The 24,537-nt window shown below is 46.4% G+C and overlaps 1 protein-coding gene across 2 annotated transcripts in view; it reads right to left on the reverse strand.

Moving 5' to 3' along the window:
- The window catches only part of TDP2 (tyrosyl-DNA phosphodiesterase 2), a 594,646-nt gene that overhangs the window by 347,233 nt on the left and 222,876 nt on the right, over nt 1–24,537 (reverse strand). For both annotated transcript variants that reach the window (XM_044065748.1, XM_044065749.1), the window contains one exon: nt 22,679–22,867. In XM_044065748.1, coding sequence (XP_043921683.1) covers nt 22,679–22,867 — 189 coding nt within the window. The remainder of the gene's footprint in view (nt 1–22,678; nt 22,868–24,537) is intronic.

The raw sequence follows: 24,537 nt of genomic DNA on the forward strand, positions 1-24,537 counted from the left end.
CAGGAGACAAGGTCAAGGCTCCTTTGATGCCTTTGCCTCTGATTGGGAGTGGTTTTAGAGGATACCTATGGATATTGTGGGGTATCTGAGTACCCCAAGTTCTACACGGAAGAAATATATCCTGCCGGTAGTAGATTATGCTACTTAACAGGGGTTCCCAAAGTGTGCACCACGGCGCCCTGGGGAGCCGGAGCTTCCTCACAGGGGCACTGCGAACTAAAAGCTTAGCTGCAAAATAAACCGCGAAGAGCTTGCGATTTATTTTGCAGCTAAGCTTATTAGTTCGTGGCAAGTGTGAGTGAATGCAAGAATGAATGAAGAAGTGGCTGTGTGCGTGTATGTGTGAGATCGGGAGAGTTAGAGCGATGTGTGAGTGAATGCAGGAATGAATGAAGAAGTGGCTGTGTGTGAGATCGGGACAGTGAGAGCGATGTGTGAGTGAATGCAGGTATGAATGAGGAAGTGGCTAGGTGTGTGTGTGTGTTTGTGTGTGAATGAATGCAGGTATGAATGAGGAAGTGGTTGTGTGTGTGTGTGTGCGTGTGTGCGTGTGTGTGTGTGAGTGAATGCAGGTATGAATGAGGAAGTGGCTGTGTGTGTGTGTGTGTGTGTGTGTGTGTGTGTGTGTGTGTGTGTGTGGGAGATTGGGAGAGTGAGAGCAATGTGTGAATTAATGCAGGTATGAATGAGGAAGTGACTGTGTGTGAGTTTGATCGGGAGAGAGAGAGAGAGCAATGTGTGAGTGAATGCAGGTATAAATGAGGAAGTGACTGTGTGCGTGTGTGTGTGTGTGTGTGTGTGTGTGTGTGTGTGTGAGAGATTCACACCTCTCAACTGTACAGATTTTCGCTGAATGTCCAGATTTTTGCCTCATATTTTTGGTGTGTTCTTCCTAAAATCTGTACTTTTCTGGCAAATAGTTGAGGATTGAAGTCATTAAATAATGACAAACATTTGAGTTTAAGACTCCACATCCTTGAGAGAATTCATTCTAATGCAAAACCCATTATTCTATCAACTTTCTAAGTTTGTAAGAGCAATATTTAAAATCTGTCCCTATTTGTCCCCCATCATGTTAGGCTTTGTCCAGATTTTTTAAGAGCTTGAGAGGCATGGTGTGATTGGGAGAGTAAGAGTGATGTGTGAGTGAATGCAGGTATGAATGAGGAAGTGACTATGACTGTGTGAGAGATCGGAAAAGAGTGAGAGCGATGTGTGTGAGTAAACGCATGCATGAATGCAAAAGAGACTGTGTGTGTGTGTGTGTGTGTGTGTGTGTGTGTGTGTGTGTGTGTGTGTGTGTGTGTGTGTGTGTGTGTGTGTGTGTATGTGTGTGCCAGTGCCACAGGGGGAGAAAGTGTAGAGTGAGAGTGATCCCTGGCAGCAGCAGCAATGAGGTCTGTGTAAGTCTGGTCCATACCACTGGACACATACCTCTCACCCTCTTAGATCAAGAAATCTGGACAAAGCCAAAAATAGAGGGGTACAAAATATGGACACAAGTACTGCTCTCACAAACTTAGAAAGTTGATAGAAATGCAGGTTTTGCATTAGCATGAATTTTCTGAAAGGTATGAAGTATGAAACAACTGTCTGTCATTATTTTCTGACTTCAACCTCAATGATCTGCCAGTGATTTGCCAGAAAATAACAATTTTATGAGAAAAAGACAAAAAACATGAGGCAAAAATCTGGACATTCTGCAAAAATCTATACAGTTGAGAGATATGCTGGACAGAGCCTAATAACAGGGACATATTTTAAATATTGCTCTTATAAACTAAGAAGTTATGTACTCACCATAACGTTCCATCTGAGTAGGTATCTTCATTTGTCTGCAACCTGTGGGATACGGATCCGATCTCGGATCCGAGCCGGCAACTTCTAACATAGCATAGATCCGAGCTCCTAGCTCCTCCCCTTACCCATAATCCCCTGCCTGCCCTAACTGACCTCAGATCAAGTTTGCCCCATAGCACAACAGATAACAGGTGTCCCAATGGGAACATATGCTAATAACACAACAGCGATCCAATCGGTCAGGGGGAAGGAGGGGGGATGGTTGCAGACAAATGAAGATACCTACTCAGATGGAAGGTTATGGTGAGTACATAACTTCTTAATCTGAAGTAGGAACTTCATTTGTCAGCAACCTGTGGGACAGAGTCCCCAGCTACCCAAGTCTTGGGTGGCCTTCATGGAAGGATATTCCGGAGCACCGCAGGGCCAAAGGACGCTCTACCTCGGGAAACAACATCCATTTTATAATGGCTGATAAAGGTGTGAGATGAAGCCCAAGCGGCTGCGGAACAAATGTCATCCAGTGGAACCCTAGCTTGAAAGGCCGCAGAAGTGGCAAAGGCCCTAGTAGAATAAGCACGGACTCCTTGAGGTGCAGGCCTCCCCGAACTCTGATATGCTAACAGAATACAACTCGAGATCCATCTAGAGAGAGAAACCTTAGAAACTGATTTTCCGAAATTACTTTTGGCAAAGGAGATAAACAACTGATCGGATTGCCTATGACCAGCAGTTCTGTGGATATAAAAACGTAATTGTCTGTGTACGTCCAAGGAATGAAGCTTGTACTCTTTGTTATGAAAGTTGGGGAAAAACACTGGGAGATTGATGGATTGATTGATGTTTGCTTCTGAAGATACCTTAGGAAGAAAGGACGGGTTGATTCTGAGGTAAACCCTATCCAGGTGAAAAACCAAATATGGTGGTTTGACACAAAGGGCTTGCAATTCCGATACCCTTTTGGCTGAAGTTATGGCCACCAAAAAGGCTGTCTTCCAAGAGAGAAATTTGAGATCAACCGTGGCAGCCGGTTCGAATGGGGGACCAGTCAAGGCCTGCAAGACTAAGGATAAATCCCATGGAGGTACCACCTCTTTAACTGGAGGCCTAAGGAGGAAGGTACCCTTGAGGAAGGTCTTACACAGTTTGGAAGTGATAATAGGACCAGACTCTTGCTCCACATGGTAGTATGAGATTGCTGCCAGCTGTACCTTGACTGTGGAAGAACTAGCCCCCTGGTGAAAGAGAGAGGTTAGAAAATCTAGAATCGATGATATCGGGGCTGTAAAAGGGTCTAAACGATGGTGTTTTGCCCAAATGGTGAAGCGTTTCCACTTACTCCGATAAACCTTCCTGGTGGAAGGCTTGTGAGCTGCTACAAGAATGGCTTTGACCGGTGATGAGATCCCGGGAGTCCTTATGAGGAGTGGAGCTGGAGCAACCAAGCCATCAGCTTGAGGTTGACCAAGTTCGGAGTCGGAAGACCGAGAGGATGAGAGATGAGATCCGGAATGGGATCCAGAATCCATGGTGGATACACTAGGTGAGACCATAGGTAAGGTAACCACGTCTGATGAGGCCAGAATGGGGCAATGAGGATCATTCTGCTCCCCAGCTGCCTGGCTTTCTGTAACAATTTCAACATCAGGGGTAGAGGAGGGTAAGCATAAAGCAGACCGGGAGGCCAAGCATGAACTAGAGAGTCTCTCGGGACTTCCCGGAGGGGATCAGAGCGGCAATGTCGTTGCATTTCATGTTTGAAGGAGAGGCAAAAAGATCGCAACAAGGTCGCCCCCATCGGGCAAATACTTGCTCTGCCACTCGGTGGTTGAGAGACCAATCGTAAGGAGTCAGGATAGTACGACTGAGCCTGTCCGCTAAAATGTTGGACCGTCCCGGAATGTGCGTTGCTATGAAAAAGCGGTTGGTGAAAATCGCCCATTCCCACACTCTCATGGCCTCGCGGCAAAGGGGGTAAGACCTGGTTCCCCCCTGTTTGTTGATGTACCAGACTACCGACATGTTGTCTGTCTGTACCGCAATTGTCCCTACCGGAAGAGAGTTGTGTAGTGCTTGCAACGTCAAAAGCACCGCTCTCATCTCTAGGACGTTGATATGTAAAGAGGTCTCTACGTCGTTCCAAGTGCCTTGGACTGTTCTGCCTGAAGAATGCCCCCACCCCAGGCGAAGCGTCCGTGGTCACTGTGTCGACTGGTGGAGGTAGTGAGAAGGGACGGCCCGTGTGGAGGTTCGGAGACTGGAGCCACCACAGGAGCGATTTTCTGCAAACCTTGCTTAAGGAAACGGGGTGAGACAGAGGGTTGCAAGACAGGGACCATTGTACCTGGAGGGTCCACTGTAGAACCCTCATGTTCAACCGGGCCAATGGCAGCAGAGGGATTGCAGCCGCCATAGATCCTAGGGCCCTCAGAATCAATTCCGCCGAAGGAGTTTGCAGTTGAAGAATGGCCTGCACGTGTAACATCAGGTTCCGAAGTCGATCTGGAGTCAAGAACACAAGCATCTGTCTGGAATCCAATCTTGCCCCTATAAAATCTAGCATCTGTGTAGGGATGAGAGAGGATTTGGTCATGTTGATGGTTAATCCTAATAGTGGAGCCAGACTGAGAAAATAGTCCCTGCCTGAACAAAGTAGATGCCTTGTTGGGACTGTGAGGAGCCAGTCGTCCAGGTATGGAAAGACCTGTATTCCCTGGAGTCTCAGGTGGGCCGCTACTACCGCTAGGACCTTGGTGAACACCCTGGGGGCTGAGGTGAGACCGAAGGGGAGGACCCTGAACTGAAAGTGACTGGCTCCCAGCTGGAAGCGGAGGAACCTCCTGGAACACCTGTCCACTAGAACGTGATAGTACGCATCCTTGAGGTCTATAGAGCACATCCAGTCGTCCTCCCGCAATAAGGGGAGGACGGATTGCAACGTGACCATTCAGAACTTTTGTTTGGGCACCGCCAGGTTTAGGAAAGAGAGGTCGAGAATGGACCTCAAGTCCCCCGTCTTTTTTGGCACCAGAAAGAACCTGGAGTAAAACCCTGATCCGACTTGATCTGGGGGGACAGGCTGGATGGCTCTTTTTTGTAGAAGCTGCTGAATTTCTGCAGTGGCCGCCTTCTTTTGACTGGGTGGGACGTCGGGAAGGCTTCTGATTCTGGGGTTGGCTATGAAGGGAATTAGGTAACCTCTGGATATAATGCGAAGCACCCAGCGATCTGTTGTTATGGACTCCCATTTTGCCAGGTGCTTCGAAAAACACCCCCCCGACTGCCTCCAGAGTGGAGCAGTCGGGAAACCCCTCAGGGGTTCTGCGTGGGCCTCTCAGAGAATGGTTCTCTGGACCCAAAATTCCTCGGACCCCCTCTACCTCTGGGGCGGCGTCCTCCCTGTCCTCCTCTGCCACGAGAGGACTGGTTGTCCTGAGCAGACTGAGAGTGATGCGATTTTCGGAACCACATCTTCTTCTTCTGACCGTTTTGGTTCTTGGAAAAGGACCTCTGGGGCGCAGAGAAGCGGACTCCGACGGCAGACAAGGTCTTCCCGTCTTTCTCGCTCTGGACAAGAGAGTGTCGCGAACGGTTTTGCCGAACAGTGCAGAACCATCAAAAGGGGCATTCGCGAATGACGCCTTAAAGGGTTCCGAGAAGTCACAGTGACGGAGCCAGGCCTGTCTCCTCATGACAAGCCCGACTCCGCCTGCTCTAGCGGCTCCCTCTGTAGCATGAGACAACAGCCGCATAGAGGTATTAGAGATAGAGCGGAGGGTGGCCATTCGGGAAGAGTACAAATCCTTGTCTCCCTCCGACATGGACCCCGGGGGGGGGGGAAGCTGCGTATTCCTTAATTAGATCCCGCTGCATCCTAATAACGTGTGCCATATAGTTCAAGGCCCTCATAGAGAAGGTCACTGAACTGAAGGCCCGCTTCCCAAGACGGTCCATCACGCGAGACTCCTTGCTTGGAGGATGAACCGTGGGGCTCTCCTGAGCCAACTCTTTCTTAGTGGCTGCAGCCATCAACATGGCATCCACAGGGGGACCTCTGCTCCAATGTGATCTCTCTGCAGGGGGGTTCAAAATTTTGTCTGGGCGCTTGGGGATCGGCTCTACTGTGTCCGGTTCCTTCCAAGACCTAGAGGATATGAGATCCACCAGGGGGTCGGGTGGAGGGGACACCCAAGAGGTAGATGGTCCTGCCTCGAACGCCTCTAAGGAATACGGACTCTTCAGAGGAAGCCTTGGGGGCAGACCACCCACCTCTGACTTTGAGCATTTCCATGATGTCTCCAAAGGAGACATCCTCAGGGGGTGATCTCGGGGAGCCTTCCCCTTCATCCAAGTCTGTATCTTCTGTGAGACTCTCAGGGGAGTCTATGTGCCTCCTTTTGCACTTTGCCTTGTGGGGAATCTCCTCGGGAGGGGCTGTCCGAGGAGTCCTCACGGGCTGTAATCTGTTCCACTGGAACTCCTAAAGGTGCTGAGGCAGGCTGCCCGGAGGGCCAGGTAAGGGGAGCCAGGACCAGATGAGGAGTGCAGGAGGGAGCCGAAGCCAGGACCGGAGGCCTGGAAGCACTCGACAGTGCCCTCTCCACCACAGCGAAAGCCGAGGGGGAGCCGCTCTCAGACGGATCCGAGATCCGACTCCCACTCGGATCTGAAGCGGGGATCGGACCCGGCGCTGAGAATGTCGGATCCCGGCACCGAGAACATCGGATCCGAAGGACCAGTGCGCTCCGACCGGCACGGAGCCGAAAGTACACCGAATCCCTCGGATCCGAAGCTCAGCCCACGGCTCCGAGAGGTCGGATCCGACAGACTCGAGGGAATAGTCAGAGCCGACGTGCCCAGCATGGTCGGCTCCAACCTACCCCCGGATCCAACGTGGCTCGGCTCTGAGCGCTCCGAGCCCGGAATGCGGGTCAGAGAAGGAGCTATAGGAACGAAAAAAAGGTCGAGCTCCCCCCCAGAAGGGGGGGGGGGGGAGGCAAGAGCACTCCCATCTGCATCTGGGCCTGGATGAATCTCCTCATCATCCGGTCCATATCCGCATCAGACATGCTAAAAGTGGACCTCGACGAGGCTGCCGAGGCAGACCTGGAGTGTCACCTTGATGACCTCGACGGGGACTGGATCACCTCCTCCTCGGGTCCCGGGGAGAAACAAGGGGATCGGATCCGAGGAGGAGGAGATCGAGAAGACTTGGACGGGGAAGCCCTCTTGGCAGGCGGGGCTGATGAAGAGTCCTCGGCCCGCCGCTTAAGGTGCTTCTCCTGACGCTTTTCTTTCCTGGCCTCCCTATCCTCCGGAGCCGAAGCGGGAGGTTGAGTCCCGGTCGGAGGAAGGGAGGCAGGGGTGACCGTACCGAGGGGGGTAGCGGGCACCGAAGCACCGGAGGCCGAAGCAGAGTCTGGGGGTAGAAGGCCTGCCAGAACTAGCTTCGACCTTCGATCCTTGAGTGCCCTGGGGTTGAACGCCGCGCAAATCGTGCAACCCGAATAGAGGTGTTCAACCCCAAGACACCTAACGCACCGAGTGTGGCCATCAGCCGGTGAAAGCTTGTGACCACACTCGGTGCATTTCGAAAAAATTGCCTTAGGGGCCTCCGACATACTGTAGGAAAGCACACTCACTAGGCCCCTAATTCAGTCACACACACACGCTACGACCAGCGGGGGAGGGAGAATTATTCTTAAATTAAAACAAGTATATTATATATATAAAAAGAGAAAGGGTAAAACTACCACACACACAACCAGTCACTCAGAAGAAAAAATACAAAAACTTTTTTTCCTCACAAAACGCCAAGAGCTCTGAACCTAGCTGTTGCTTGAAGAGCGGCAAACTAGATCTGAGGTCAGTTAGGGCAGGCAGGGGGTTATGGGTAAGGGGAGGAGCTAGGAGCTCGGATCTATGCTATGTTAGAAGTTGCCGGCTCGGATCCGAGATTGGATCCGTATCCCACAGGTTGCTGACAAATGAAGTTCCTACTTCAGATTTAAAGTTAATAAGGTTGCCATGAGGTTTGCTTACCTCTCAACCATAGTAGATCAGTGTTATGCTATTAAGCAGAATGTACACTTTTTTTTTTTGGTAATTATCTTTTTATTGTACTTTTGAGCTTTTCGCCCCAGGTCTCTTAGTCCAGTTAAATAAATAAATAAATATGTACTTATGTGCGCTGTGGGGGGCACCTTGGGAAAACCTGGATTCAGAAGGGCGCCGAGAATCGAAAAAAATTGGGAATCACTGAGCTACTAGACACCCTGGGGCAGTGGGGCTCTGTCCTTCATCGAGGCAGAGAAGGTGGCAAATGCTTTGTTATTCAGCAGGGCAGACTGACAGAGGTGGCAGTTTCAAGTCACACCTGCTGGCTTGTCTGTGGGAGCATTGTGGGGTGAAGTACCTAAACACCACCCCCTACCACTCCCAGACTAATGGTCCTGTGGAGAGGTTAAACTCTACAATAAGGACCATGCTACAGGCATTTGCAGACCACTTTAAAAGAGAGAGGGACAAATATTTGCCCCATCTGGTGTTTGCATACAGAGAAGTACCCCAGGAATCCACAGGTTTTTCATCCTTTGAGCAACTATATCAGCAGAGGGTGAGGGGGCCTTTAGATTTGATTTGTGATGAGTGGGAGGGTTAGCGTGAATCCCAGAAGGATTCTGTTGTGACATATGTCCTAAAACTTAGGACAAAGCTTAGAGAGCTCATGGGCTTGGCCCAGGAGAGAGTGGCAGAAGACTAACAGCAGAAAAAGGTCTGGTATGACAAGAATGCTCAAGACCGAGAGTATGCTGGAGGGCAGCAAATTATGGTTCTCATTCTTGTCAGGCAAAATAAACTGCAGGCAGCTTGGCAGGGACTTTTTGAAGTGGTAAGGAAGGCCAGTGATGTTAACTACATGGTAAACCTGCTAGGCAGGAGGCAGGGGCAGAAACTGTACCATGTTAAAATGATGAAACCTTACCATGATAGGGAGGCCCTGGTGTTGAGTATTTGCAGTGGATTGCAGGAGGAATCTGAGGGGAATCTGGTGACTGATCTCCTCAGTGAGGCTTGGACTGACACCTCAGTGAAGGGGTAGCCATGTCTCAGCGGTTATCCCCTACCCAGGTTCGAGAAATCCAAGCAGTGTTACGGGAGTTTGGGGGAATGTTCTCTGGGAAACCTGGGTGCACCCATCTGGTGCAGCACCATATGGATATAGGACCCCAAAGGCCTATCAGGCAGGCTCCTTAAAGAGTGTCTGAGAGGCTATGAGGGAGGAGATGCAGGAAATGTTTGAACTGGGGATAATCCAGGAGTCCAGCAGTCCCTGGGCCTCCCCAGTGGTGCAGGTACCAAAGAAAGATGGCAGCACCAGGTTCTGTGTGGACTACAGAAAACTAAATAGTCACAGAGAGACAGATGCTTACCCCATGCCTAGGGCAGATGAAGCCTTAGGGCAGCTGGGTGGGGCTAAGAATCTGACCACTAGTGATCTGACCAAGGGCTACTGGCACATGCCCTTCACTCCCACCGTTAGAGAGAGGTCAGCCTTTGTGGCTCCTTTTGAATTGTATGAGTTCACAAAGATGCCCTTTGGGATGGAAAATGCCCCAGTGACCTTCCTCAGGCTGGTAGATCATATCCTAGCAGGAGATTACGCCCTTGCTTACCTGGATGATATTGCCATTTACAGCCATTCCTGGTATGAGCACCTTCAGCATGTCGGGAGGAGGTGGGTCCTGGGCAGACTGCAAAGAGCAGGGTTGACCATTAAGCCCAGTAAGTGTCAGATGGGTGTGGCAGAGGTCTCCTACCTGTTACACAGAGTGGGGAGTGGCAAGATCAGGCTAGAACCTGCCAAAGTGGAAGCTATTCAGGCGTGGCCTGCCCCTGTTACCAAGAAGCAGGTGAGGGCATTCTTGGGGAGAGTGAGGTACCGTAGAAAGCTTGTTTTTAATTACAGTACAATAGCTGCTCCACTCACAGGCCTGATGAGGAAAAACAGGCTCTGCTGGACAGAGGCACAGGGAACTAGTTTAAGGGGGCGGCGAAAGCCAACACATTCTGGCTAGGCTTACATATGCCCTCGGGCAGATAGCCTAGTACTTACCTATGAACCTATGAACAAGCCAGACAAGGTAGTGTGAAACCCAGCCTGCGAGGAAGCATTCCAAAAGCATAAATGGATTTTGGGAGGACCCAGTGTATTAGCCAGTCCGGGTCTATATTAGATCATTGAAACGGCTCATTATCGAATGCCGTAACGTCGAACTGCAAAACCCGAACTCTAACAATATCGAAACCTCAAAACAGCAAATTTTTTCCCAGGGAAAAAATCTGCTGTTCCGAGAAACACACACATACCACAAGCACATAAAAAAGCAGCAATCCACACACATACACTTAAAAGCTACAGCTAACCCTACACTACACTGCACATACACTACTATCTACTTACCTTAACCCAGACCCTAACCCTAAGGTCCGTCACTATCGCACACTCACCTCACCAGCGCCCTATCGCACACTCACCTCACCAGCGCCCTAACCCTAACTGACTTAACCCGCCCCAAATTCTCACTATTGCATGCTCACCTCATCCGTGCCCTAACCCTAACTCACTTAATCCACCCCTAACCCCAAATTCTGTCACTATCATGCACTCACCCGCACCCTAAGCTTAACTCACTTAACCCGCCCTTAACCTGAACGTCTATCACAATCGCACACTTACCTGACCCGCACCCTAACCCTAACTCACCCAACCTGTGCCCTAACCCGAACGTCCACACAATCACACACTTACCTTAACCCAATCCGTAACTTTCCACCGCATTGCTGAAAACAGCGAAGCCACAACGGCCAACTGAATTCTTTCCCTAAGAAAGAATTCGGTTTTGTGCAGCTTTGATGTTTTCATCATTCGAGATATTGGGTTCGATATTAGATCATTCGAAATTCAGCCATTTCGATGATCTAATATAGACCCAGCCAGTCCAGTCCGGTTTTGTGTATCTTTGCTGTTTTCAGCATTTGAGATATTGGGTTCGATATTAGATCATTCGAAATTCAGCCTTTTCGATGATCTAATATAGACCCAGCCAGTCCAGATTAAAGCAGAGAGTGTGTTGTGCAGGTAGATGCTTTGAACCATGAGGTGGGGGCTGTACCCAGCCAGGTTTCCTCAGAGGGAGAAGAGCACCCAGTTGTATATCTCAGCCATAGACTCCAACCCAGGGAGGAATGTTATGCAGCTGTAGAAAAAGAAAATCTAGCCATAGTATGGGTACTGCAGAAACTTCAGCCCTATCTGTATGGAAGGAAATTCTCTGTAGTTACAAACCACAATCCCTTAACATGGCTACATCAAACCAGCCAGCAAAATGCCAAGTTGCTAAGGGGGAGCCTAGGGTTGCAGGCATATATGACACTGCAGCACCACAGTGGGGCCAGCAATGCCAATGCAGATGGGCTCTCAAGATAGGGTATGGGTTAATGTATTCCCAAACAGGCTCATTCCTCTCAAGCGTTTCTCCAGGATCACTTTAGAAAGAAGCTTGAGTCTCCAAAAGGGGAGAGATGTGACAATGTGAGGAATGGCCAGCTATGCCAGGATAAGTAGGGCAGTGGATGTGCATCATATGCCAGCATAGCTAGTTGGAGTTTTGTAAAGAATTATATGTCATTTGTATATCAAACTGATTTGTACAGGTGTTTGTGCTGAAAATGTACTGGTAAAGCTGCTTGTGTTATAAAATGTACCAACAGTGGGTCTTGCTGGACAGAAAAAAAGAAATACACCTGTATGTCAGTCTGTCTTAGAACTGTTGAAATTAATATTGTAACACATGATACTGGAAGAGAAGAGGTTAATCTCAGTCCAGCTAACTTTGAAAAATAGTCCGCAAAATGGAAACAGTTTTGTGCTTGGAATGAGAAAAAGGGCCAGGATCCTGGAAAACTGAATTTGCCTCGAATATTGCAGTATCTAGCTGAGCTGCTAAATAGTAGACTTTCATTCTACTCCATCAAAATCCATGCATCAGTCATTTCTGCAGAATACAACACTGATCCACCTTTATTCTCTCACCCAGTTTTAAGACAGTTCCTCAGAGGGGCTAAGAATATAAGACCTCCAAGGAAACAACCAATTCCTGCTTGGGATCTTAATTACATTCTAGAAAAGTTAACCTTGCCTCCTTTTGAGCCAGCTGCCTCAGCAGATTTGCAATATTTGTCCTGGAAAACAATTTTCCTTCTGGCTGTTACCTCAGCTCGTAGGGTCTCGGAAATACAAGCCCTCATGGCTGTGCAGCCCTTTATCATCTTCCATCAGGACAGAGTTTCCCTATGAACCAACCCGTCATTTATGCCTAAGGTGGTATCCAGGGTAGCTTTAAATCAGGCCATACACTTCTTTTACCCTAACCCTCAAAACAAAGGGGAAATGCTGCTACATTCCTTGGACATCCACAGACAGCTGTGTTACTATTTGGACAGAACAAAGCCTTTCAGAAAATCAGAACAACTCTTTGTGTCCTACGCTGCAGGAGCTCAAGGGAAGCCAATTTCCAAACAGACAATTTCAAACTGGATAGGCCACTGCATACGTTTTTGTTACTCTTTTCATGGTAAAGCTGTACCTGCAGGCATCAGACCCCACTCCACAAGGGCCACAGCTACCTGTGCAGCCTTCCTCAGAGGAGTTCCTACCAAAGATATTTTGGAAGCAGCCACTTGGAGTTCTGTGCATACCTTCACTAAACACTACCACCTACCTTTATACTCCAAAACTAGAGCAGGCTTTGCCACTGCAGTTTTGCAGGGCATTCTGGCTCCTCCCAGTTCCACCTAGTGCCTACCACCCCTTGCGTAGCTTTGGGATTCTACCCATCTGTAATGACTGCAGCTGTATGCACGATGAACATAGTACAGTTTTGTACCTATCATAAATGTAGATGTTCGAGTGCTAATACAGCTGCAGTCCAGGTTTCCCTCCCTCCTTCCCCTCTTGGGACAGGTCTAGTGGCTACACCTCCTCATACAACCTGTTTGGGGTTATTCTTTTATGATGTATTTGCTTGCAACTACTGTTTTCTGACTATTTTGCATTGCATTATATATATATATATATATATATATATATATATATATATATATATGTATATATCCAAAATTAGGTATTGCCTTCCTTCTGGGGGCACCTGACATCTGGGGCAAGAAAGACTGAAGAAAATGGCGTTGGCTGGTTCTTTTATACCCCTATCGCACTGACGTCAGGGAAGAGGCGACTACAACCGACGCCAGACCTAGACTTTGGAATTCAGCCGACCGAGGACCCGCCTGACGGCAGGAGAACCCATCTGTAATGACTGCAGCTGCATGCATGATGAACATCCAGAAGTCAGATGACCAGATGTATGTGATGTCATTCTGTAATCCAGCACTGAAATGATGTTTAATACTAGATGAGACAGTTGTCTCAGAGCAGGCTGTTTTTGAAACCTGACATAGAAGGATCACTCACCCACTTCATCTTGCCTTGATTTAGAAAGTAACCAGGGAATAGTTATTCTTTAGATCAGTCAGGAAATACAGTGAGATTAATTAAGTACTGTTTTTCTGTATCTGTGTGAATCTATTCATCCGTGTTATTTTAATATTTCCTGTGATTGTAAATAGAAGTTTAGTAGTTCCCTGTTCTTTTATTATTTATTACTAAATATATTTAAACATTTCACTGTGGCTGGTATTTAGAGAATGTTTTAAACTTTGAGAGTGCCTACAGCTATATGGTGACGTCCTGGCTGCTCCTGGAAGCCTTACTGCATTGGTCGCACACTACCATTTGTATCAGTATTAATTTCCCTCTGTATAATTGGGTACCCTTGTAAGAGTCTTACAGTAGCTGGCTTTGGAGTATCCTGGTGACCGTATCTACCTTACAGTCTGGGTAGAGGGGCATAGCTATTATAACTGTGCCAGCCTTTCCCAGGTGTGTGTGTGTGTGTGTGTGTGTGTGTGTGTGTGTGTGTGTGTGTGTGTGTGTGTGTGTGAAAATCAAACCTCAAAGAGTGTGTGTACGTCAGCTACTTGCAGCAGGGACACACAGCACTGGTTTCACAGAGTGAATGGTGGAGGACTTGGTTTGGGGCACGCGGCTGAGGACTCAACTCTATAGCTGTGCCAGTGGGAAGTCTTACTGGGGCCTGGAGAGAGACAGGGAAACCCAGACCCCAGAAAGAGTGTGTTCCGTGTGTGCTGTTAAGGGAAATTGTGTTTGGTACAGAGCACTGCCTTTGGGAATACTGTGTGTATTTGTCTTTACTCCAAGTGAACGGTCCTCATCTGTGTCAGTGCTGAGGATTCAGGCTCCTTGATTACTGACCCAGAGGAGGGACGTCACAACTGCAAACACTGAAGTCATACATTGTGGATCAAGTTACTGTATAACACAATCAGTTCACTGTGTTTTTTATTTACTACTGACAGAATAAACTGTTATTCTGTTTTATACACCTTTGTATTAATTTTAACACCGTAAATAAACAAATAATCGACAAACCAATAACCTGTCACTTTCATCCCATCTTTATGATGCACAAACAGTGGATACTTTAGAAATTAAATTATACATTTGGAATGGTGGAATGTAAGGTCCTATATGCATACTGTAAAATATGAAGTGTAATGAAGTTGGTAGTCTACGCTTGTTACAAGAAAAATAAATTCCCAAGCGAATGTAGGAGGACTTGCAGACTCTGCACAGAAGGCATCCCAGCAGAGAATCAAACCGCAGAACCTCTTGCTGTGAGGTGACAGTGTTAACCACTGCACCACTGTGCAGCTAAATGGCTTTAGAAATCCAAGAAGGGATAGTCTACTTAGAAACAGCTAAACCCAAAGACCTGGTATGAAAAGAATCAAAAATCTGCTCAGATTTGTGAATTATCCAAATAATATCTGAGCTGTCTATGCAAGTCCAAGGTGTAAAGAACCTGCTCACTGGCAGACTGTGAAGAAGGGAAAAAAAGAAGGCAAATTAATAGACTGATTAAGGGACACCTCATTGACCACCTTGGGCATAGAAGAAGGATTAGTACAAAAAGCCACCCTGTCCCTGAGAAAAACTAAGAAAGGGGAAACAGCCATGAAAGCCTAAAGTTCGGAAACCCTCTTGGACGAAGTAAGAGCCAAAAAACTAACAGTCTTCCAAGTACAATGTTGCAAGGGAGCTGAAGCAGCAGGCTCAAAAGGAGCCTGAGTTAATTTTTCAAGAACAAAACTGAGGTCCCAGGAAGGCGGACTAGGCTTCCTGGGAGGCCTAATATGAAGGACACCTTTAAGAAACTGCTTAACCTCAAAATGGGAAGCCATAGGAAGTTTCAAAGGTAGACAAGCAGAAACTGCTGATAGGTGAGCTTTAATTGAAGAATATGCCAACACAGCATGGAGCAGATCACACATATAAGAGAGGACTATGGGAACCTCTGCAGACAAAGGATCCTGATGTGACACAGTCTGCAGACAGAAAAATCTCTTCCATTTGGAAAAATATGACTTCCTGGTAGTGGGCTTCCTGGCCTCCTGCAGGATCTGAAGCACGTCCTCAGAAAAAAAGGTGCCTACTAGGGATCAAGACTGTATCATCCACAGTGTCAGTTGAAGAGTGGACAAGTGAAGGTAGAAAACAGACACCTTGTCTTTTGTGAGAAGGTCCACTCGATGAGGTAACTTGTGGTGATTGCTCCTGGCTAAGTGAAAAAGAAGAAAGAATCAATGCTGTCTAGGCCAAACGAGAGTCAGCAACAAGATTTTATGAGAGTCCTGTCTGATCTTTGTTAAGACTCTCAAAAGCAGAGGAAGGAGAGAAAAGGCACATAGGAACATCCCCTTCAAAGGAAAAGACAGGGCATTCACTTCCCAAGCCAGAGGACTTGGGACACTGGGACAGGAAATAAGCAGTTGTCTGTTCAGAGGAGAGGCAAAAAGATTTACATGAGGAATACTCCACTAACGGAAAATGTCCAGGAACACATCTCTGTGAAGTATCCATTTGTGAGTATGTTTGCTGAACCTGCTCAGACAGTCTGTCACCAGATTGTGCTCTGAGGGAATGTAGACAGCCTGAAGAGTCACTTGATACTGGACAGACCTTGTACCCTTTTGCTTGTTGACATACCACATCACTGTGATATTGTCTGTGAAAACTTTGAGAGGTCCGGGATGAAAGAAGGTATGAAAAGCTAGAAACAGAGCCATCATCTCCTTGATGTTGATGAGGTCCAACCTCTGATGAAGAGTCCAGAGACCCTGAACCTTGAGAGAGTTGAAGGAAACTCCCCACCCCCTTTCTGATAAATCTATAAAGGGCACTTGAGTCAGGACAGGAGACTGGAAAGTAAGCCCCAAGTTGAGAAAAAGTTGATGAATCCACCACTGAAGCTCTAGCTTAAGACAAGGAAGGAAGGGAACTAAAAATCCAGAAAGTGACAATGTTGAAGCCACACTGACTTGAGGTACCAATGAAGCTTTCTCATATGAAGCCTGGCCAGTGGCAGCATAGGAATGGTGGAAGCTATAAAACTGAGGACTCTAAAAAAAAGTCCCTAGCCGTGACTGAATTCAGAGGAAGAAGAGACTGGAAAAAGGCAATCGGAGACAGGGCCTTGGGGCAGGCAAAGATACTAGCATGGGGATAGTCTAGATCCTGCAACCAAGGAATACATGATCTTGAGAAGGAGTCAAGATTGATTTTTGAAAGTTTATGGTGAACAACAGACTCTACAGTAGGGAAATAGTAAACTGGAGATCCTGAAGCACAGCCTTGGGGGATGAAGTACGAATGAGCAGATCATCCAGACATGAAAATATTTGAACCCCTCTCATTCTGCAAAAAGCAATGATAGGAACAAGGCATTTGGTGAATACCTCTGGGGCAGTAGGGAGGCCAAAAGCAGAGAACTGAAAATGCAAGGAACAAACAAAGAAATGCAAACATTTCCCAAAAAGGGGATGGATGGGGAAATGAAGTTAGGCATCCTTGAGATGCAGAGGGACCAGTAAAGCTTGGGGAAGAAGAGGGAATAAAGTTGGAAGAGACAACATCCAAAAGGAAGGGATCTTGAAAAAGTTGTTGGGCTGAGAAAGGTCCAGAATTGGTCTCCAGGTAACCTCCTTCCTGGGAACCAGAAACATTCTGGAATAAAAAAAGTCCAGTTGTGTACACTTACCATAAATGTAGATGTTCGAGTGTATTCACTGTTGCAGTCATCACATTTGGGTTATCTGCTTGCAGTAGCCCTTAGTCGGCCTGATTATCAAAGTCTTGGGTCCTGCGTCGGTTGCTATCTCATCCTCCATGACGTCAGGCAGTCAGGGGTATAAAGCCGGCAGCCGATGCCATTACATCAGTTTTTCTTGCCCCAGATGTCTTGTGCCCCCATAATGGGAAGCAATTATATACAAGGTTACACCTTCAACATAAAGGCAAATACACCAAAAAGCTTTAAGCATAGTAAGCAAGAACAGAGGTATAGTCAATAGAAGTCAGGGGACTGGAGGGAGGGTAACCAGAAATGCAACAGTGAATACACTCGAACATCTACATTTATGGTAAGTGTACACAACTGTACGATGTTCTTTGTGTTTCACTGTTGACGGTCATCACATTTGGGTAGATTCCCAAAGCTAAGGATGGGAGGAGGTAATTAGATAGCATTAGGATCAGCTATAAGGCCATGCAAGACTGCAGTGGAAAAACCAGCACTGGATTTAGAAAAAATTGGCAAGTGGTAATGCTTGATGAAGGTATGTACAGAACTCCAGATAGCAGCTTCTAGGATGTCCCAGGTAGGGACACTTCTGAGAAAGGCTGTAGAGGTAAATGCAGCTCTGGTTGAATGTCGTCTTATCCCCTGTGGGGTAGATTTTCCATGGTGCTTATAGCAGACATGAATGCAATGGCCTATCCACTTAGAAATGGTTTGCTTTGAAATGGCCTATGCCTCTGCCCCTGCAGCAAATGCAACCAGCAGCTGTTCAGATATCCTGAGAGTCTTAGTCCTGTCCAAGTAAAATCTAAGTTGTCTGTGCACGTCCAAGGAGTGCAGTATTCGTTCCCCTTTGTTCTGTGAAGTAGAAAAGAAGGTTGGCAAATGAATGGACTGATTAAGGGCCACACTGGATACCACCTTGGGCATGAAGGAGGGACTGGTCCTGAGGGACACCCTGTTAGCACGAAAGATGATAAAAGGCTCCACTTACATGAAGGCCTGTAATTCAAACACCCTTCTTGCTGAAGTGATGGCTAGAAGGAAGGCTGTTTTCCAAGAAAGGAATTTCAACTCTGCGTTTGCAGCTTGCTCAGAGGGAGGTAGAGTGAGCTTTTGCAATACAAAGTTAAGGTCCCAGGCTGGAGTAGGGGCTCTCCTGGGTGGTCTTAAGTTTTTGGCCCCTCTGAGGAATTGCTTCAGCAGTGGATGAGAGAAGAGGGGTGGTTCTGTATTGTAATGAGCTGAAATGGCTGAGGCATGAATTTTGATGGAGGAAAAGGAAAGACCCTTGTGAAGCATCTCAGTTAAGTATTGAAGAATATGGGGTAAATTAGGTGCTGCTGTGCCCATCCCCTGAGTTTGGCTCCAGGAACAGAATCTTTTCCATTTTTCAGCATAGGATTTTCTAGGCCTCCTTGCCTCCAGAATGACATCCATCACTTGCTTACTGAGGGATGGTAACGGAGAGATCAGGTAATTAGCCAGGCTGCCAGGTTCAGGGTTAGAAGCTGTGGGTGCAGAATCTGGCCCTCCTGCTGGGACAGCAGGGCAAGGGTCTGAGGCAGGTGCCATGGTGCCAGCAGTGACACACTGCGCAAGAGGGGGTACCCAGTGTTGGCGTGGCCAGTCTGGTGCAATCAGTATTGTCCTTGGTTTGTCCTGTGCGATCTTTAGCAGTACCATGGAGAGGAGAGGCAGAGGGGGAAAGGCATAAACTGATAGGTTTTTCCAGGTGAAGGACAGGGCATCCACTTTTCAAGATTGTTTGTGGGGAGCCTTTGTGCAGTATTTGTCCAACTGGTAGTTCTGGGGGGAGGAAGACAGGTCTATCTCTGGGCTCCCCCATTTGTTTTTAGATACCATTGTAGTTTCCTCATATGCAGTCTTGCATATGGAATTTGTAGAATGCAAGAGGCCATGAACTCCAGGGTTTGCAGATAACTGGGTCTTTGTGGCCAGCAGTTTGAAGTAGACTGTCAAATGAACTTGTTTCTCTGGCATGAGGAAGGCTATCTGGGAAGTTGTATTCAAGCTTGCTCCCAGGAATACAATTTGTTGGCAGGGTACAAAATGTGATTTCTTTTCGTTTATGGTATACCCCAGAGACGTTAGCAATTTCTTTACAAATGATGATTTAATAGTATGTCCTGGCTTTCTGCCTGAATTACACAATCGTCCAGGTATGGGTATATTTGAATATTTCTTTGCCTGCAAAATGCAATGACTGGAGCTAAGCACTTTGTGAATACTCTGGGTGCAGTAGATAAGCCAATGGGCAGTGCAGAGAACTGATGGCGTATGTAGCCTTCTCTGAAGCGTAGGTATCTTCTGCAAGATTCCCTTATTGGGATGTGCAGGTAGGCTTCCTTTAAATCCAGTACTGCCAACAAGGCATCTTTGCCTAGCATGGGAAGCAGCTGATGAAGAGTTAGCATCTTGAATTTTGGGATTACCAAAAACGTGTTTAGGATAGACAGATCCAGGATAGGACGCCATGAATCGTCTTTTCTGGAAACCAGGAAAAGTCTTGAGTAGAAACCTTGCCCCCATTCTTCTTCTGGGACAGGATGAATAGCCTTGATGCTTAAAAGAGAGAGAACTTGCTTTTGAGCCTCTGCCCACTGATTTGGGGGTAGGTCTGGCCAACCGTTTGGGGTTGGTAAGGAGTGGAAGTGGAATCTGTATCCTTGGAAAACTATATTTAAAACTCATTTGTCCTGGGTAACGAGTTCCCAATTTTTTGCATGCAGGGCAATCTTTCCCCCTAAAGGAACAGTCAGTTGAGCAGGGCTTGGAAGGTTTAAAGTTAAGTCATTGAGACAGTTTACCATAGGGGGGAGTCTTACTACTCCCTGCTTTGGAAGTGGGAGTCCCACACTGCTTAGGCCTGTGAGTACCTTGGGACTGAAGCCTGGGTGCTCTGCTGATTCTGGGTTTGGACTGAAAAGGCCTGGAAAAGGCAGGAAAGCACCAATTCTTACAGGGCCAATGCCTACTCAATCTGGGAGGCTGTACTTGCAGGAAAACTTTAACAGTTTGCATAGATTTAGCTTTTTCCTCCATCTTTTTAAGTACTTCTTCGGCTTTGTTGCCAAACAGGTGGTCTTGGTTTAAGGGAGCATCCAGAAATTTAACTTTAACATGATCTGGCAAAGATTACTCCTTAAGCCAAGCATGCCTTCTAAGTACAGACCCAGTGACAGCAGCCCTGCAAGATGCCTCTAATGAATCAAAACCACATTGCAAAGTATGTTTTCCAACTTGTTCAGCAGAATGCAATAAATCCTGTAAATCTTTATTTTCAGCACAGTCAGGAATCAACATAATTTTCTGTTTAAGCAATCCAATAATATGCTGCTGATACTTTAACATATGAAACTGGCAGTTTAAGGCCCTAATGGCCATGTTTGCAGAAATGTATACCTTTTTACCCCATTCATCCATTGCCCTGGAATCTCTATCAGAGCGGGTAGGATTTTTGGCAGTAGTAGTCTTAATGCCCTTGGGTCCCTGTGAAATGGTCTCAGGATCCGCAGTAGGAATTTTAAAAAGGAACTTGTGAGAGTCAGGTACCCTGTAATACCGATCAGGTTTTCTGGGAGCAGGGGGTAAGGAGTCAGAGGCCAGGCTAGATTCCAAGAAGGCATCATCTACAATGTCCAATACAAGAGGGACAGCTAAAGGCCAGTGCTGAGGCAGGAGTAAGAATTCTCTAAGCCTCTTTTTGGAGTCAGAGTAATCCTGGCTTTCCCAGCGAAAATGCTCCCTAAGAGTATGCAAGGTTTCACCAAAAGAGAAAGCCTCTGGAGGGGAAGCGGAGGGAATGGAGTCCTCTGCATCAGAATCCTCATAGGTAGATAAGGGCAAATCTTGGTCATCACAGAAAACAGAAATTTCAGAATCCTTTCAGAAGAATCAGAAGGAAAATCAGTCCTAGGTCTCTTAGAGGGGGAAGGATGGCTTCCCCTGATTAGAGTAATAAGGTCTTCAGCCATTCTTGTCATTTGTTTTTTAGGCATAAGGGCCTGACCATGCAGTCTGGGCGTCGGTTTTCTAGGCATGGATCAAGTTTTAGGCCTTGAAGAAGAAGATGGCATCAGTTTAATATGCAAGTCAGTAGGCCTGAATACACCCTCAGAAGCTGGTGCCTGCACAGTGGTTCTGGACCCATCCAAGGTAGAGACATCCGCAGGTTTCACAGTTGAAGAAGCAACTCACGGCATACCGAACTCCGAATGGGTCTCAGTAGAGGCCTGCAAATCTGAACTAGTGGGTATCATGGGCTGCGAAAGCGCCTCACATAGTACCGACGAACTGGTGACTAGCTTATGAGAAGCATAGTCGGCAGCTCTGGACCTAAACGGTCTGTCTCTGTCTTTATCTTTGCGTTTTTTTGGAATGTCAGTAGTCGGGTGGCTTACTGAAGCCATTTCGGGATAATTGAACTGAGTACCAAAATATTTAGATGCGTAAATGAACCGATGACGAATAGTACAAGGTTTGAATAAGGCACAAAACCGACAGCGAGGTACGTCGTGGTCTGGGCCTAAGCAAGGAATGCAGTACGGATGAAAATCTTTATGAGGTATTTGCTTTCCACAAGAAATACAATTGTTAACTTTTACTGACATCGGTTTAGAGCAAGAAAAAGAATCCCCAATAGGGTACTTGGCTTAGTTGAAGACTTCGGATCTGAAACTCGAAAACGAAAATTTCAGGAGTCGGCCGAGCGGCACTTGGAGTTAGAATATATAGTTAGGGGGGGTGTGAGGGGCACAGCCCCCCCACTTAATTTCATATTATATTGTTTAGTTTTGGTTTAATATTGTTTAGTAAAACAAAAGTAAGTGGGGGGCAGTGCTCCCCACCCCCCTAACTATATATTCTAACTCCAGGGTCGCACTACAGTGGGGAAGGGGACATATTCCATTTACTTGCCTTACAGTGCTCTGGAGACTGCCAGTAATACTTGTCAGTCAAATGAAATTTCAGTCATTTGGTCTCAGTCAAATGGGTTGTCAGTCAATTGGAAGTTAGGGAAAATGAAGTAGACCCGTTGAAAGCTATGCCTGACATAATTCTGTAAATTAAATGCAGCTTAAGTGACAGTAAGCATACACACACACGCGCACACACCAAGCCAAAAAGACAGATTTTTTTTTTTGCAAGTGTGAAAAAAGAAAAGAATCCTCCAGGAGTAGAATGATCTGGTGAATTAGAATTCATCACAAAACTTCTTTAGGAAGACCAGCTCTTTCACAACAATATTGACAAGAATTTCCATATCTGAATTATTACATGAGGTACAGCAGACTTGAAGAATGAATAATTTAGTAAGAAAAGTTGCAGAGCACTAGCTCCCCATTTTTTTTCCTAAGCAGCCCAAAACAACCTATTTAATAAGGCAAACAACAACAAAACTATACGAGAAAGATAAATCAATAAAACTATAAACTATTTGAGAAAGATAACCCCTTACTATCTTATAGCTGCAAAACAATACAGAGAGACATTAAAGTCAAAGCAAGTCCTTTCTATTTTATTTGTCAATCTAGAAATTAGCCCCTCTTTCTAGCAAAGTAAATCTTTATACTCACAAAGCCAAGTAGGAACAGACACCCCTGGCTCTTTCTATTAAATTACTTTCATCTAGCCCATCAATATTCCATGTCACCAAAGTAAGCTGACTGTTGTCTTTGTCTTCCTCACTGGCTTTGTCGTTAGTTCCACTGGTGGAGGTGGCAGTGCTTGTCGTAGGTGTTTCATCAGTTTCTGTCAGATCCACACTAAAAACATCAAAAATACTTATGACAGTGGGTACATTATTGTAAAAGTAAAAATAAAAAACATAAATTTAAGTAAATCTTACAGGAATCAATTATAGCCTAACTATACAAAGCACATATTTCACTTACTTTGTTCAGTATGCCAGACATAATTTTCTATTTTAAAGTTCCATAGGTAATTATCTGCCCTTGTGGGGCAATTTCACATTTTGTACTTGAATTAACATATCTTATTTTGTTAGAGACTGGCTTTACCCATCCCACACATCAAGCCACAAAGACAGATATTTTTTGCAAGTGTGAAAAAAGAACAGAATCCTCCATGAGTACAATGGACAAAGGACAAAATGATTGACTTCAACAGCTGGCTAAGCTTCTGGTGTCATTCAAAGGGGATCCAGTATCTGTCTGCCTGGGACGACATGATTGACAGACTACGATGCTTTGCCAGAGATGGTCTGCACCAGTTGCCCCTGGGATTCAGGTTACTGGCTAAGGCTCTTGCCACCCCTATAGTGCCTTTTTTAGGCAAAGTTCAAAGGACAAAACCACCACCATAACGGGTACAAGCATGCAAAATCTGAAGGTAATGCTACTCAATGCTAGAAGTCTAAACCTCAAAATGCACTCTCTCGAGGCACTCCTAAAAATGGAGAACATCGATATCTGTGCAGTAACTGAGACCTGGTTCAAGGCTCCAGAGAGCACTCCTGCAATACCAGGCTACAACTCTTACCACACTTTTCGGCCACCAAACCAGGACCGAAACACTAAAGGTGGAGGAGTGTCAATATTCACCAAGGATATTCACACCACCAGGCTAGTTGCCCAACACAATGCGTCTGAAATTCTCCAGGTGCAACTAACACTAGGTAAGACTGAAATCCAAATTGTAGCTTGCTACAGATCCCCCACCATACCCCACAATTCTCACTACACCTTTCTAAACATACTGGAAAATATTAAGATGAACCAAACACCGTAATACTGGGTGATTTTAACTACCCTGCCATTAATTGGGAAAACTACTCATGTACCAACACCTTTGCCCAACGGTTCTTGGAATTCATAAATTCCAACACCCTGGATCAACTAATCCATAGTCCCCCACCAGGGGCTCCAATATCCTAGACCTGGTCATTACCAACAAGGGAAATCGATGCTCCACACCTATGGTCACCCCCTCGTTGGTCAGGTCTGACCATAAGCTAATCACCCTTAACATCCACATCCCACCCCCAGTAAGGAAATCTCCATAAAAAACTTCTCCAAAGCCAACTTCATGCTACTCAAGTCAGAAGTGACAAACTTCCCATGCAGACGGGAACTGAAAGTTCAACTGCTGAATCCTATACTAAGGCACTGTACAAGCACATCCACTCATGCATGAATCGTGCCATCCCAAATAGAACCAAGATGCTCTCATCCAAAAAAAGGAAGCCAATCTGGTGGTCCACTGCCATAAACAAACTTAGCAACAAAAGGAAGAAACTGTTGCAGAAAAGAGGAAAATCCCAGGATGCAAAAAACTCCCTTACCAGCCTCAGTAAGAAACTGAGATCCCTCATAAAATCCTCCAAAGCTAGTTACGAAAATAAAATTGCCAAAGATTCCAAAGACAACCACAAGGCATTCTATAACTATGTCAAGAATCTAAATGGCAATGCTCA

Source organism: Protopterus annectens, chromosome 3.part0 (genome assembly GCF_019279795.1).
Source record: "Protopterus annectens isolate FY-2018-M chromosome 3.part0, PAN1.0, whole genome shotgun sequence".
In the NCBI taxonomy this organism is placed as follows: Eukaryota; Metazoa; Chordata; order Ceratodontiformes; family Protopteridae; genus Protopterus; species Protopterus annectens.